This window comes from Dicentrarchus labrax, unplaced genomic scaffold, assembly GCF_905237075.1.
Source record: "Dicentrarchus labrax unplaced genomic scaffold, dlabrax2021, whole genome shotgun sequence".
Classification (NCBI taxonomy): Eukaryota; Metazoa; Chordata; class Actinopteri; family Moronidae; genus Dicentrarchus; species Dicentrarchus labrax.
This window is the reverse complement of record NW_026136718.1, coordinates 7,158,525-7,173,551: the sequence shown is the minus strand read 5'-3', so window position 1 is coordinate 7,173,551 and position 15,027 is coordinate 7,158,525. Positions and strand designations below refer to the sequence as shown.

General features: G+C 39.7%; 1 protein-coding gene across 2 annotated transcripts in view; it reads right to left on the bottom strand.

The window, feature by feature from the left end:
• Nucleotides 1–15,027, bottom strand: part of LOC127350906 (collagen alpha-1(XXIV) chain) — an 88,529-nt gene that overhangs the window by 32,523 nt on the left and 40,979 nt on the right. Inside the window, exons 15-26 of one of the 2 annotated variants that reach the window (XM_051377966.1) lie at nucleotides 12,297–12,349; nucleotides 12,017–12,065; nucleotides 11,542–11,595; nucleotides 10,995–11,048; nucleotides 10,186–10,239; nucleotides 7,562–7,615; nucleotides 7,416–7,469; nucleotides 6,406–6,450; nucleotides 6,213–6,266; nucleotides 5,273–5,317; nucleotides 1,829–1,882; nucleotides 575–628 (exon numbers count right to left, since the gene is read on the bottom strand). In XM_051377966.1, coding sequence (XP_051233926.1) covers nucleotides 575–628; nucleotides 1,829–1,882; nucleotides 5,273–5,317; nucleotides 6,213–6,266; nucleotides 6,406–6,450; nucleotides 7,416–7,469; nucleotides 7,562–7,615; nucleotides 10,186–10,239; nucleotides 10,995–11,048; nucleotides 11,542–11,595; nucleotides 12,017–12,065; nucleotides 12,297–12,349 — 624 coding nt within the window. Of the gene's footprint in view, nucleotides 1–574; nucleotides 629–1,828; nucleotides 1,883–5,272; nucleotides 5,318–6,212; nucleotides 6,267–6,405; nucleotides 6,451–7,415; nucleotides 7,470–7,561; nucleotides 7,616–10,185; nucleotides 10,240–10,994; nucleotides 11,049–11,541; nucleotides 11,596–12,016; nucleotides 12,066–12,295; nucleotides 12,350–15,027 lie in introns of both variants that reach the window. The other variant, XM_051377967.1, reaches the window with a different exon arrangement.

Genomic DNA, 15,027 nt, shown 5'->3' with positions numbered 1-15,027 from the left:
AATCTGATAGTGACTGACACTGGGCAAGCACCTTATTCAGATTGATACACAATTTAGAGAGATATTTATTAAGAAGGACTGCATTAAGACATCACAGACAGAGAACACCAAAACAGCTTTCAACAGATTCAGATCCTGTGTCTACAAAGTCTAGTCACTGGACTGGATTCAGTCAACCAAACCAGGCTGATCCAAAAGAGTCCTCTCTGTCCTCAGCATTACTGTGGGAAAACCAATTTGACACGGGTGAATTTTGCAAAGATCTCCAAAAGTTACAACACTCAGGAGTCTGGAACCTTTTATGCCTAGTGAGGCTGCTTTCATTTCCATGAACTAAACTTTGTAGCTAAGTAACATCTGCCAAAACTTACAGCCAAAATTGTTAGTGGTTCAGTTTTATATTCATCATCTTTAGACATTAGTTTACTGAACAAAGTATTCAAGCTCTGGTAGGCTGTTGTAGCTTTGCTGATTTCTTGGGAAACCTTTGAATATATACACTATGGCTCTGGGATTTACCAACTCTCAGACAAAAAGCAGAGCTCTGCAGTATATCCTGAGTGACTGTACTTACCCTTGGCCCCTTCTCCCCGACTGGACCTGTTGGACCCGCTGGTCCACGGTCGCCCTGGGGGAAAAAAAACACAGTAAGAGAGAGACCTTTAAACTATGACCTGAAACCTCAACACAGAAAACCCAAACACATCCTCACATACACCTTTCCTAATAAAGAGCCATGAAACTGGAGAGCAGCTTCTTAAATGGAGAAGGTTAGACTGACAGCTGGTTGAGTGGAGTTTAAAGCCAGCAGGTATTTTGAAACCCAGTTGGTGGCACTCTGCACAGTGTGTCAAAAGCAAATGTAACACTGGGTGAACAGTAAAGTTGCAGGGGTCTCCGTTCTAACCCCTCTAACGCTTGTGTCAATGACGCTTTAATCCTCTGTGACCTGTGTAACATGACAGTACAAGTTCTTGTTGCACTTGTATCAAACTGTGAACTGAATAGTTTTAAGGGTCTGTATTGGAAAAACAAGTCTAAATGAGAAGGTGCACTTGAATTATATAAATATATACACACAGACACACACACATATATATAATATGAAAGGAATTTGTGGGCTGTCAGGGTATGGCTGGTGCTGACAGAGGAGGCAGAGGACAAGCACGATTCTGACAAGCAGACGGTTTCCCATCACAATAACATGTTCTGACACACAGGGGGCTTCTAGATAGGAAGGAAAGGGGGGTTAAAGGACTGTCAATAATCAACACCATGAACCACTGGTAAAATCATTTCACTTGAGCAACAAGGCTGCAGAGCTGCTTGTAACATTTTCTTTTAAGTTAAGAGGCAATGGGAGCCGAACATAGAGAAAGCCTTAGGGCTGCTCCAGATTTCATCATGAGTTTTTACATGACTTACACCTGTGTGGTGCTGTTCGCTTTCATATGTTTTATGTTACACATTTGAATCAGCAGTAGTATAATACTTCTGACAGTATAGCACGTCTAATGACTCCAATCGGTGAACGGCCAATTTGTCTAAAGACATTTGTCACCGATTACATTTAAATTTTCTCCTGAATTTAGCTTGAAATTGCTCGCTTTGGCAGAGGGGCGGAGGGGTGGGGGGCGGTAATGGTGATATGGCTTTGACAATATAGTTATTGATGTGGATGTGAGAGTGTTGAGTGTTTATCTAAGCATGTATTGTGGGCCCTCAAGCCATGGCTGCTGAACACAGCCCTAATTACAGGGGTCTGCCACTGACAAGCAACCAGCTGATGCTGACTGACAGCGTAATGATAGAGAAACACACTCCTTACCTTTTCACCGGGGACTCCTATCACCCCAGCCATCCCAATCAGGCCTAGTGGACCCTGGAGAGGAAAGGAAAGGTAGGAAGCGGAGGTGGTAGAGGAAGGAGGAAAAGAAATAGTGTTCAGCACAACACAAATCAGGTGAAAGTATGTCAGTGGACCCGATCTTCATTCATCTAAGGGTTATTTTCCAATCTGTTATGACACCTGGAATGCAAGAGGTCATAGATTACAATGAAGCGCTTACATGAGCAAAAAGGAACCACTGCTGACTTGAGGGGAAAGATGTAGATTGACTTCTGAAGATTTATTAACGATATTACTATTGCAACTTGTAAAAAAAAAATCTTGATTTTCTTTGATAAACTCACATGTTTTTGTTTCAAATTATTTTTTTTTCTATATTTGGGGGGTCTTACAGGGTGTAAAATCAGTTCATGCTAAAGTAAACAGCAAGACGGAGAGACAAAGCAAAAGCAGATGTCAAAGATGCCAGTAACCATGGCACACTATTAATATTTTAAAATCTGTTTTTACAATACATATGAAATTGATTATAAAGGGTTTTTCAACCAAGAACTACCAAAGCTAGAAAAATGTTGCAACCTTGAAAATGTTCAAAAGCTTTCGTGAGTCGTGGAACTAAATGATGTTGTCTGGCACAAAGCAAGAATAACATACTGTATTTTTTGCGCACAATAGCAATGATTGGGAAACTTGAGGGGCATGGTAATTTCACAGCATAAAGTAAGTCAATACAGATGGCCCAAAAAGATGCACACTACTTAGTAAAGGAGTCCTCGTGGAGAAAACACTAGCTAATGTAAATATGAGAGTTATGAGAGAGGCTTAAAACCAATTCCAGATCAGTCGTCTGGGACAGGGGTTGTGGTTTGGACCAGAGCCAGCCTCTCCACTAGACAATCTGGAGCTCTGAACCAACAGTAAGACTTGTAGGTGGATGGGTAGACATTCAACCAGAAAAAGGCAACTGTACTTTTTTAGAAACCTGTCACTGCGTTTATTCTTGTTAAAAAAGTCAAACAAAACTTAGAGAAGAGGAAAGTGACAGAAGCGATACAGTAACATGTACTAACAAAGCCACACTACGGCAAGAACGCCGCACCGCAGCCCATGCACTAAACCACCGGGACACCGTAAGCTACCAGAACATCTGAACCAAACTAAAATACAGTGTTATTGTAGTTATTCATAAGACTGCCCAATTGCAGACCAAGGTCTCACTTCTATCCAACCACAAAAACCAGCGTGGTCAGACTGCGGCTCTCTCCAGTTGTGAGGGGCCAATTTTAAAATACACGTTTCCTCCTTGCAGAGTTATATAGTCACACAGTTAACAGGTTACAAGATTCTACATGACTGCTATTCCTACGTCTGTCACATTTAGTGTATATCATTATATATATATATATATCATGTTATTCACTTTTGTTCTTTTCAAATCTCTGTGTAGAGAATGAGAGAACTAAAGTCAGAGAATGAAAAACAGACAAAAAAGAAATTGAAAGAGTAAAATAACAGATTGCCAAAACGATTGTAACAAAGTCAAAGACAAGAAACAGACCACTAAGATAAACACGGTTAGTTTTTGTTCCATTTTCTATTCCGTAACTCAGCTAAAAAGGCTTACAGTCTCTAACTGTTCCTCATGTATCATCACCTAAAGAGCATTATCCTGTTAGATGCAAGTAAAGCAGTTGAGCGGTGGATTAGTAGCAGAGGGTCTGTGAGGGCATGCAGCCTGCAGGAATGGGAACGGGAGCTCTAAATTGACCTCAAATCCCTTAATTGGGACACAAAGTGAGACAATGTGGTACCCTGTATCATTTAACAGAAGGAAATGGTTTTAAAGGGCTTTCTATGTGACAGGGCCTTGACATGGGAGCTTTTACAGTACTGTTTTAAAGGTGATCTGGTTTCTCAGACCTAGCCTGGGTTACAAAAGTAATGGTATAACTATTAACGTTAAGTTAGGGAAGAAATACAGCCCAAGTCACATATTTTTAAGAGTATTAAGGTTCACCCTCGCACATGTCTCTTTCTCGTGTATACATATAAGTACATAGTGAGTCACTGACATGAAAATCAAAGCACAGAGGTTGACATGTGAACTACATTTCAAAGCACACCTGTGGTTGCCGCTGGTAATTGAGGACTGATACATGTTTTATTGGTTGTGGACTGGAGGATGACTTAAAAATCGAACACTCAGCAGCCAATCTAAATTGACTAAAATATGCTACACTTTAAAATACCTCTAGTAAAATTTAACTTCAAACACTTTATGGGAGAACTTATAGTGATTCAGGGGCACTCGGTGAAGACAGGCAGCCTAAGGCCTCCTTACAACGACCCTGGGTTAACCTGCACAAGTCGCAGTCTTTCTCAGTTTCTTACACATCTAATTTATTTGGAAAGTGATGTAATGGCATTCATTAGAGCCTCCATATGTTTTAGAGTTTTTTTTGTTCTCTGCATAGCCCCACGGCTCCTCCTCAGCTTCAAAGGCCCCTCTACTCAGTAAGTGCTTAATCCCTCTCATATGTGCACTGCAGCAACACGGTCCAACATGGCCCGCTCGGTTGCCTCGACTATGCACAGAATGCAAATATTAACATTAAGAGGCCTCTGGGAAGGACAGGCATACTTTAGATGTTTAGGGCAATTCTGTGGATATGAGAATTTAACAAAGGGGAAACGTGTCCCAACATTTCCCAAGAGTATTTGTGTTATCTACAAAGCATTAACTGAAGCATGAAACAGAAAGACATACTGATTTTGCAGTTAATTGGTTCATTTACAAATAATCCTAGCACATGTTTTGGGACACTTGTAAAGCCACTTGATGGACAAAGACCAACATTTTTTGGATCAACATTTTCGACTCAAGTAATTATACTTTGACAACATGAAGTATGAATATTGGGCAACAACAGACATCAAACACACTCAGGCTTTGAGTCAGAACCAAATGTGCAACCCCAAATGAGGTGACTTCTACTGAAGATCTGTGATTGGTGTTCCTTCTGTTCTACTGTAGTGTTCTGCCAATTTCATGATGAAAACACTATTTGGTGGTGGGAGAGGATCCAGATTTCTCTTAACATTAAAAGTGGGTCAGGAAAAAAGCAAGACATCACAAAATGCTCCTGTAACTTCCTCCACAGTTGTCACACTGGATGATTTCATTCCCCTAACTGTGGAAGCATTGTGTCATTATCTTCATGTAACGCGTACTGTTTTAATAGTTTGCTTAAAGATTGATGTGCACATTATATGACATGTTTTAAGGGCAGGGACTCAAGCTAATAAATGTTGCAGCACAGACTCCACATTAACACTGTTAAAGAGGGATTTGATGAAAAACTACTAATCCACAGCCGTTAATTAATGTCACTCCTGTACATTAAAAGTGTGAAAGCAACCTACTTGTGGTCCGATTTTTCCAACGTTTCCCATGTCCCCTTTCTCTCCCTGCAAGGAGAAAACATCAAACAGTGATCCGGTTAGCTTCCTGTAATTAAAGAAATGTCTTTCAACATCCTGCCCTGCTACTGGCACAGGACTCACAGGATATCACAAGTGTTAAAAAGAACACACACACACACACAGACTGCATGGGGCTGTGAATGATGTGTTGCTTCGTATTGTGGTTTGCTAATATGTATGGAGGATCATTTTGTTTCCTAATTAAGAGCATGTTTGCAACACAGTAAGCATAGGCTTACACTAAGTGGGTCACAAACATGGAGACACTAGCACTCGGAGGTAAGTACTAGACCATAATTTGGAATAATAAAATCCTGAAACACATGATACCATGATCATGGCAGTGGATTTGTGGTGGCTACAAAAGCCAATTAAAGCCAATAAAATTGGGTGAGGAACTGGTCTGGAATGGTGTGGTTTGGTGAAATAAAACGCTGACAAGAAACTGACAGTAAAATAATCTAAATAATAGTCTGTTACAAACACACAATAGTCAGGATTATTTGTTAACAGAAGTCTTATTGTGCTCAGCACTCAGCACTGGATGATGAAAGATTTATGTAATATATAAGCAGAACAAACAAAAAAAGATGAAAATGTGCTCATTAAATGAAGACATCAGACATTAAATAACTTCCCCCCCTTTAGGGCATGGGCATGTTTTCACAGGAATATTGTAGTTAATTATGAAATTAAATTGCAATACATTTTTCAAGTCCACAATCCAGATGTGACAAATTGTGTTATTCCACAATACTGTGGTGCAATATATTGTCACATAACCACTTGTGAGGAATTTATAAATCTAAATGTAAGCATCTATTAATATGGAGAGTACAGAAGTGACAGTGAAGTTACTACATTATGAAAATACACTCACTTCTAAACCCTCGGGGCCAGGTTCGCCTATGTAGCCTTTCCTTCCAGGTCTCCCCTACAAAGACAGACACATACACACAAGTAATGATCAAAAGATACCAGAGTTCATAATGTGTTTATTATATCTCATCCCAGCTGCCTCTTGACAGAACATCTAAGCAAATTGTACAGTATGTGAATCTGGGAGTTTTTACCGTAGGGCCAGCGCTGCCAGGTGGGCCGAGTGGTCCTTCATCACCCTGCAGAAACGCAGTACAGTTCATCATACATAAATCTTCGCAACACGCAAACACTCTCACATATACACAGCAGTGTTCAACGGACGTGTAAATACAGCTGGCACACCAAACAGCATTCAGTAGCATTCCTATTGCATGATGTCGGACTTTCAACATTAAAGGTCTCAACTGCTCACCTGCCTGCTGCTTAATCACTGTCTGAGACAAATTCAATTTTACTGATGATAACTCATCTGGGAGAGCCAGATAAGGACAGTGTTTTATCATCACACCCATACTTATGATGACACAACATCAGGGCTGAAAAGTATACCGAGGCAGGATACCTCTTCTGACATAGAACTAAGACGAGTTGCACTGATGTACTGAGGCAGATGTTCTGCTTACTACTTTCACTGACAGTTGCGTATGTGAAAGAAAATGGCATACTGACTGTTGCTTATGGGCAGGAATCTTGATTTTAATCATTTCCATATGAACATATACAGCCAACTGAAAATTACAGATTTTAGAACGTATTTGATGTTGATGTATGAAAAAACTACCTGTTTAGAGTAACCCTCTATGTGAGAGTACATTGGCAACTACCCCACTGTGAAGGTTGCCAGGTCAGTGCTGTAACATTCAGCACAATAGAAATGTTTGTGTGTGTTGTACACCTTCCAAAGGCTTCTGTTCCTTTTTTCCATGGCTGGAAAACTTTCAGCCTTGTTTTTATAAGCATCCAATGGTAATTCATGACTTCACCCAGTGGAACATGCCCTCAGAGATATCGCAGAAAAAAAACTCCCACTAGGATTTAAGCTGTAACTGTTTGAGATATGACTATGAGAGGCACTTAATCTTGCCTCAGACTAATGATACAATGGAAATCCCTTGATGAGCCATATTTTCCACTTTCCTGTATCAGTGAGTGAAGAACCGAGCAGATTTGTAGAATTAAGTTGGGTGTTGAAGTGTCTCACCTGTGTTCCTTGTGGCCCTGGCGGGCCTTGTGGCCCTCTGGCACCCTGCAAACCCTGAAACACAACCATATGCATTAATTTAATTGGATGAATTAAATAGATGGATGGATGGAGGGAGATTGAAAGAGATATAGGTGATAATGTACCTTTGGTCCAGGCGGACCATTGGGCCCTGGTACTCCAATGTCCCCAGGGAAGCCCTTCAGAAACAGGAGGCGAGAGGCATTATTATTATATGTGATTCACATGACTAATTGCTTAAGTTTGATCCCACACCTTAAATCAACTCACAGCATCTCTGTGTACATTTCAGGAGGGGTAGGATTATACTCAAGCAGCACCTATTTATTTCTATGTCGGTGTACTATAGCAGGACCTCTTTGCAAATCACAGAAGGCATCCTGCTTAAATCTGTATTAGACAGACAGACATAGGAACGGGGCCTTTCTTGAGTGTACAGGCAGGCTTATAGAAAACTGATGTAAAGATAGTGATGGATGGCTACTGAGCTGATAGAAGCTGAATACCTTCAGGTACGCCTGCCATGACACAATCACTCATTTCAGAAAAACATGCCCGTTAGCTGTGGCCTATGTGACCTGTGGTCATGTTGCACTCCTGAGTGCAGTGTGTCTTTGACATTTTCCATGCTTTTCGCATACTTTGCAGCATCAGCAATGACCTCTGACAAAAGCTGAGGTATTCTACATCGAAAGCACAGACATGCTGGAGGGAGATGCCAGAACAGGGAAAGCAAGGGACAAAATATTAATGTTGTTTTGACACCATACATGAGGTTATAATGTTTTGGGGCTAGTTAGACAACTTGACTGCTCAAATTCTGTAATAATAAAGTAATAAGTAAAGTATGAATAATTTAACTGTGCCTCTCTTTATTCTTTCTTATTACCATGAACACTGTAAAACACGGTACAATAGGTCTAAAAGCCCCCATAGGTGTCAGTCATAATTTCTAGGAAGACGCCATCCTGTTCAGTAAATGTCATGTTCATGTTATATGCTCATTAGATTTTGAGATGTTCAAGAGGATAATTTGACTTACAGCTGACAAAAGCCATAACAACAGTACAATCACAACAATCAGTAGGTCCATCCTCTGGTGTACATGAATAGAAACAGCAAATACAGGATAAGCAAAACTTGTTATTTAATATTTTGTTGACAAAGTTCACAATTGATGTGATGCTAGTGCTGAAGGGAAACTTTAGGGAGTGTTAAAAGTTCATAAATTGGGGAGCATGAATGCGCTCATTTAAATTATTTGTAATCGAAAAAAGACTTTCATATTTTTCATATATAAGAATAATTCATTGTCTGTCCATCAGAAAAATCTACAGCAAATTCCATGGTTATCCCTTCATTTGTTTTCAAGACATCATGTCATCGATCAAAGTAATGATTCAGTGGAAATAGGTCAGGGAGTCAGCAAATCCCTATGAATCATTATAGAGACCATGAATATTCAGCAATCTGGTTTAAACATCTCAAAATAACTGCGCTTCAATTAGGGTTGTAACTGACAATGATTTCCATTATAAATTATATTTGCACATTATTTTCTTGATCTATTCATTGTTTGGTTTATATACCATCAGAAAAACAATGAAATATGCCATCACATTATATTAGAGTCCAAGGTGATGTCAAATGTCAACAGTGCAAAAGCCAAAGAGAATACATTTACTATAATGTAAGACACTGGAAAAACAGCAAATACTCACATTTGAGAACCTAAAATAACTTTTTAACAATTATTTATATAAAATAGTTGTCAGTTATTTTTCTGTTGATCGACTGATTAATAGACTACTCCTTGCAGCTCTAGTCTGAGTCAAATGCTGAACAGATAAATGCACAGACTAATGTTTTTGATTCCATTGTTAATGATTGCATTGTCCTTGATTGTCTATAGGCAGTGTGTTGTAATGGAATGCATTAAGTCTATATCACCCCACCCTGCGGCTAAATCCTGAGACATGTGCAGTGTAGTGAAATCAGCATTTTTCAACTACCTGCTACTTTAACTCTTACAACGACTTCCATATCTCTTTAATGTCTTTATGTGATCATAATCTTGAGCGGGAGCATTCATAAAAGAGGCCCTGCCTTGGCTCTGCGCCCACCACATTAAACTCACTCTAATAGAAAAGTAAAGATAGGGCAGGATGATTATGTTTTATAGCTGCGTCTGTGTTTGGGCTGGCTCACGATCCATCTTTACTCTATTCGGCATATTACACTGTTCCAAAGTGCCGCAAAACCTTTAAGTAATACTCTCTTGTTTAACACTCTTTTTCTGCTCCATTTCTGTGCAAATTCGATACTGTGCCATTATCTTGCCCATTGACTAAAGCTGTGAAAGATTTCAAAAAGAAATTTCTACCCACAGCAACACTTTTAAAAAGAATAGAATAAACAGGTTTACTAGTCTATAAATAAAGAATGAAACCTGCCCTGGAGAGCTGCAAATTCACCTGTCAGTAAAATTATTATCTTTTACTGCAAGTGCTGTCAGTACGTTAGATATAACTGGAGTTGCAATTTTTACCCTTAAATTGATTCCTTTAGGTGAGCAACACAGTGAACTAAGCACTGTTGTAACCCAAAGCTTATCTGCATTAGGCTTTTAAATACATTCAAATACAAAGCATTGGTCACAGTTCACAAAATGCGATCCTGTTACATGGTCCTGCTCCTCCATCCTGGTAACTAATAAAATATGCTGAATAAGAACATATGCATGTCATACCTCTGGTCCTGGAGGCCCAGGTGGTCCTTGTGCCCCGATCTCACCACTTTTACCCTGTTTAAAATACAGAAAACACATGAGGACAAAAAGAAAGAAGGAACCACACATTTTCCACCTTGATTATTGTTTTCCTTGTCTCCGATTTTACTCATACAATTCCTCTACCTCTCTGTCACCAATTAGATAATGTATTCTGTTTATATCTTTCATCATGAAATTGACAGTGTGGATCTGAAAGATGAAATTACTGGCTCAATGTGATGCCACATTGTGTCCTGACAGCCATTTGATACGATGCAACAAAAGCTTAATTACACTAATGGGTGCAGAGCAAACAACAAACTCTTCTCTGGTCAGTCACAACAGTACGTTATGAGGCATCAAGGCTAAATTCAGGTCACAATGAACAATGTGGTTATGCTGTTTACTCGGACTGAGGTCACTTGAACTACAGCAACAGGATGCTGCATAGAAACTAGGTGCCCTGATAAGCAAACAAATTGCTGTTTATTAATTTATTCTACTTCTTTCTTCATGAAGAAAGTCCAAGATAAAGCCAATGCGTTGTGACTGAGACCGAACTAAAGTTCAGTTTACAACCTCATCAACCTCAAGATCTCATTGTGGTACACTGTGTTTACTTGGCTTTGTCTATAAAAGCTGTAAAAGAAAACCTATATAAAATGGTATGCATGCACACACACACACACACACAGATAAACATAGAAACACACATAAACAAGCTTCAGTAATGCCTACACACATGCACCCTTGGCTGAACAGACGCATACACACTCACACGAACATACCGGTGGTCCTGGCTTCCCTCTTGGCCCAGTAGGACCAGGCGCACCAGCAGCACCCTGAAAGATACAGACATAACACTCTGAAACCGGTCTTACACACCGTCTGTTTGTGTTTTCATCCATTTCCATATGCACTGAGTGCCTGCCTAAATGCGGTGACTTCATGTGATTAATGACTCAACATCTGCATTTATTCAAACACAATGCATTTGTGATTTGTGAAAATGTTTTAGTTAGCCTTTTCCTGACAAATGTTCCTGTACAGATTCCGCCATTGTCCAATCACTTTTCATAACAGGAGGTAAACATAGGTCACTTTTGTGATGTTTAAACAATCAAGAAAAACAAAAACAATGCATTCATTATAAAAGTATTATCGAGTGTCAAAAAAAATCCTGAGTACGTGTTGGAAAGTTAATTCATGACTGATTGGTGTGGGACTAAAATCTTTTTTATAAGTTGCTGGTAATAACAGTTCCACGCACATAATGTTCAGATGGTGTGTGTGTGTGTGTGGCTTAAAATTTTGCTTGTGTGACAGCAGACGTACCTTATCACCTTGGTACCCCATATCTCCTGGTTGGCCCCTTTGTCCCACTTCACCCTGGATTTCACAGTATCATAAAGAGATATAACACAGCACTACCCTGCCACAGTGATCACAATATAACCATAAAGAGATAGATACTGTAGATATAGAACCTGTACATAAAGTATATACAGTACTGTATAATACATGTACATTATGCAGCTGTCAAGACAAGCTATTATAAATTAGCTTATTATAAAATTCAGTTTGGGTTTGAATATCATGAAAACAAATGGCGACACCCACATTGTGGAGCGATATCAATATTTAAAGAACTGCAAGCGCAGTCCATCTATTATCATGATATTGAGTTCATATTGTTGGCTTTGTTATTAAAATGACATCAGGATCTCTTTTAATAAGCCAAATTATGTGAGCTGGTCTACTGAACACATTACACACAGATACTCTGCAATAATATAAATATTTAGATCACCTTATCACCTTTCAATCCAGGCAGGCCGGCTCGTCCTGCTGGGCCCTGCCACAGGGAGAGGAGAGAAGGGAGGGAAAGTAGAAGAATCAGTTAATTAGAAAACATTTTTGTAAGAAATCAGTGAGTTCAATGACAGAATTATTTTCGAAGCAGGGACTGGCAAATCATGTGAAGCCAAGGATGAGGAGGCTGGTGAATGATGAAAGCTTTATGATGTGGAGATACACACTTTGTCAACTAACAACAGTTTTAAGCATTTGCAGTAGACGTCTAACCTACCTGAGGTCCCACCATACCAGGCAGTCCTCGCAGTCCCTCAGGCCCTGGGTCCCCCTGTGACGGGAAGGAGGTACACAATAGAATTTATGTATCACTAACACACCGACCCACACACACTTCTGATACTGGCCCTGGGTTGTTGTCTAACACAGAATGGTATTTTTCACACAAAATATTTCTTCTTGGCAGAGATGTTATTTTGACATGAACACTATCCGCTGTTTCCTACGCAGAGCATTCCTTTTTGTCACAACCTTACAACAGAGCTAAGCTGTGTTGACAGTGTATTCAGTTGGTTTGTATCGGCCTGGGCTTGGCCCTGCTCACCGCTGCCAGCCCACAACATCCACCCTAATTGACAGAGGCGAGGTGAGAATGGCCAGAATGTGTGGCTGGACTGAAAAATACTCTTTCCAAGTGTGCAGATGGTTAGGCTGACCACTGATTGGGTGGTTTTCACTGGGACTGCACCACGCCAGTAGCAATGATGTTGTGCTGATGATAATTATGTGTATGTGCATGCACATTATGTGCCATTCACACAGATGCACACAAACACATTTAACTAAACACAGCCTTAGTACCTCGGTATATGACATAGAATCCTTTGATATTGTGGTAAACATTTTTATTGAGGAAACCAGGCAGCCTGCTCACTTAAGGATTTTTTCTCTTTGAGACAGCGGGAACGATTAAAGGAGAAGGGACTATGGGTGAAGAGACGTCAGAATTTCTTCTTCGTCTTACCCAATATGACCAAAAAAAAAAAAAAACATAGTGAGTATTAATGAATTTTGAGACAACAGGGAATCTTAAACTTCTTATCTCACTTCTCTACAGTAAGGAACCTGAGACTGAATGTTAGATCAGAGCATTATCCTCTATCCAAACATCTGACAGTGTGCTCAATATGTAAAAGTGTAATGTAACGTAAGTGAGAGGCGAGTGAGAGAACATGGCTTCATTTAAAGTCATCATGGACATGTGGCCTAAACTAGGAATCCATCTGGGCCCTGTAAGACTGGTGTTTGATGATGCGGCTTCACTGTGGTACTTCAGCAAGATGGACACAAATCACATGCACCTCATCAAAAGAGGCTTTCAACAGAGAACACATGAAAAATGACATACTGAAAGGAGGCGATAAGCTGAGAAAGAGAGCATTCCCCCCCAAAAACTGGTGTCTATGCCAGCCTGGCTGAAGTGATCTGGTACATCAACTTCCCACACAGAGCCTTTGCTCAAACTGCTCTCAAGATGTAGCCTGACTGCCAGGTGGTTAGAGATTATCCAAACCATTTTCTCCCAAGACAAGTGATTAAAGACTGGAAGAAAACCAGATTGTTGCATTCCTGTATCTCTTGTTTCAACACAACCACAGAAGCCTCAGAAAATCCCAAACTATAGCACCCAGTGTATCATATACTAGATTGTTGACAAGCCAGTGGGGAAAGCATAATTAAATGACTGTATGTGCACCACCACCCCACTTGAAAATAATCAAAAACAGGTTGAAGAGTGTTGAAGCACTAACACACACAAAAAAAGGCTATAAAATCTTAAACTGTTTTTGTCTCCATCTCACCATTTCGCTTTTTATTCAGGTCGTGAAAGAGTGTCTGGCTGCATCCCATTTCGTTGAGTCACACACTGGCAAAGACATCAAATGCATACCAGAACGAACACTTGCTCCTCTGTTTCTGCTCTTTCTGATTACTTAACTGAAGTTCTAACTTTGTGTAATTGCCTTATAATAAATAAGTGAGCACAATTAGTGCCGAAAGGGTGTGATTGACACTAGGAAGCGAAAATGAGTTTTAGATTTGGATTTACATGAGAAGTTCTTTGTGAGATCTATCCTGTGATAAAGCTGCAAAGTTGACTAAATATGAATTAGATTAAAGACAGGATGTGTAAGTGTAAGTAATTTGGCTCTCTTGTATGATTACTCAAAAGTACTTACAATAAAGAAAAGTAACCACTGCATTAGCTTTATTATTGACATTATTTAAAACAAATGGGGCACATTTATCACAACAGTCTTTTCTTTTGTTATCATTAATTGCTGCTGCATGCATTGTAATAAATAAAAGTGCCAGTACCTTGTATTAATCACACAAGCACATATGGTGTATATACCTCACCATATGCTGATTCAAACCCCAAAAAAGCCTTTAAAAAAATCAGCCTAAAGAAACATCTGTGTCTTTTGAATTTCACATTTGGTGTTTACTGTAATGTTACCAAGACAAAACTGTGCGAGGGTGTGTGCGTATATGTGTAGTGTACACATGCGGGCACATCTGTGTCACATCTCGTTTTTTCCAGACTATGCAAAGTGATCTGTGGTGTCTCGGGTCTGTCTGAAACCGGAGACATGGAGGTAACCTTAGTTAAACTTACACAGGAGCAGACATACGCGTGGACAGGTTTTCTACCAAGTTCTTCTGTTCATCTGGAGTGACAATGATTTGCTTTTCGTAAATGTTACTACCAACTTTTACAGCGACATATACTAGCATGACCCATTACATAAGCTGGGTCCTGTTAGTCTGCAACTCTGAAGTGACACACTAAATGAAACTTAAAATGTCAGATGTAATGAAAAATTCAAAGCTGTGGTATTTTCTATATTTTGATGTGTAAGCATCCTTGTGATATTAACTTTGTTAAAGTAAAAACTAAAACACTTAAAGACAGTGTGTGCATGTTTCATGTCTGACCGTGTCTGT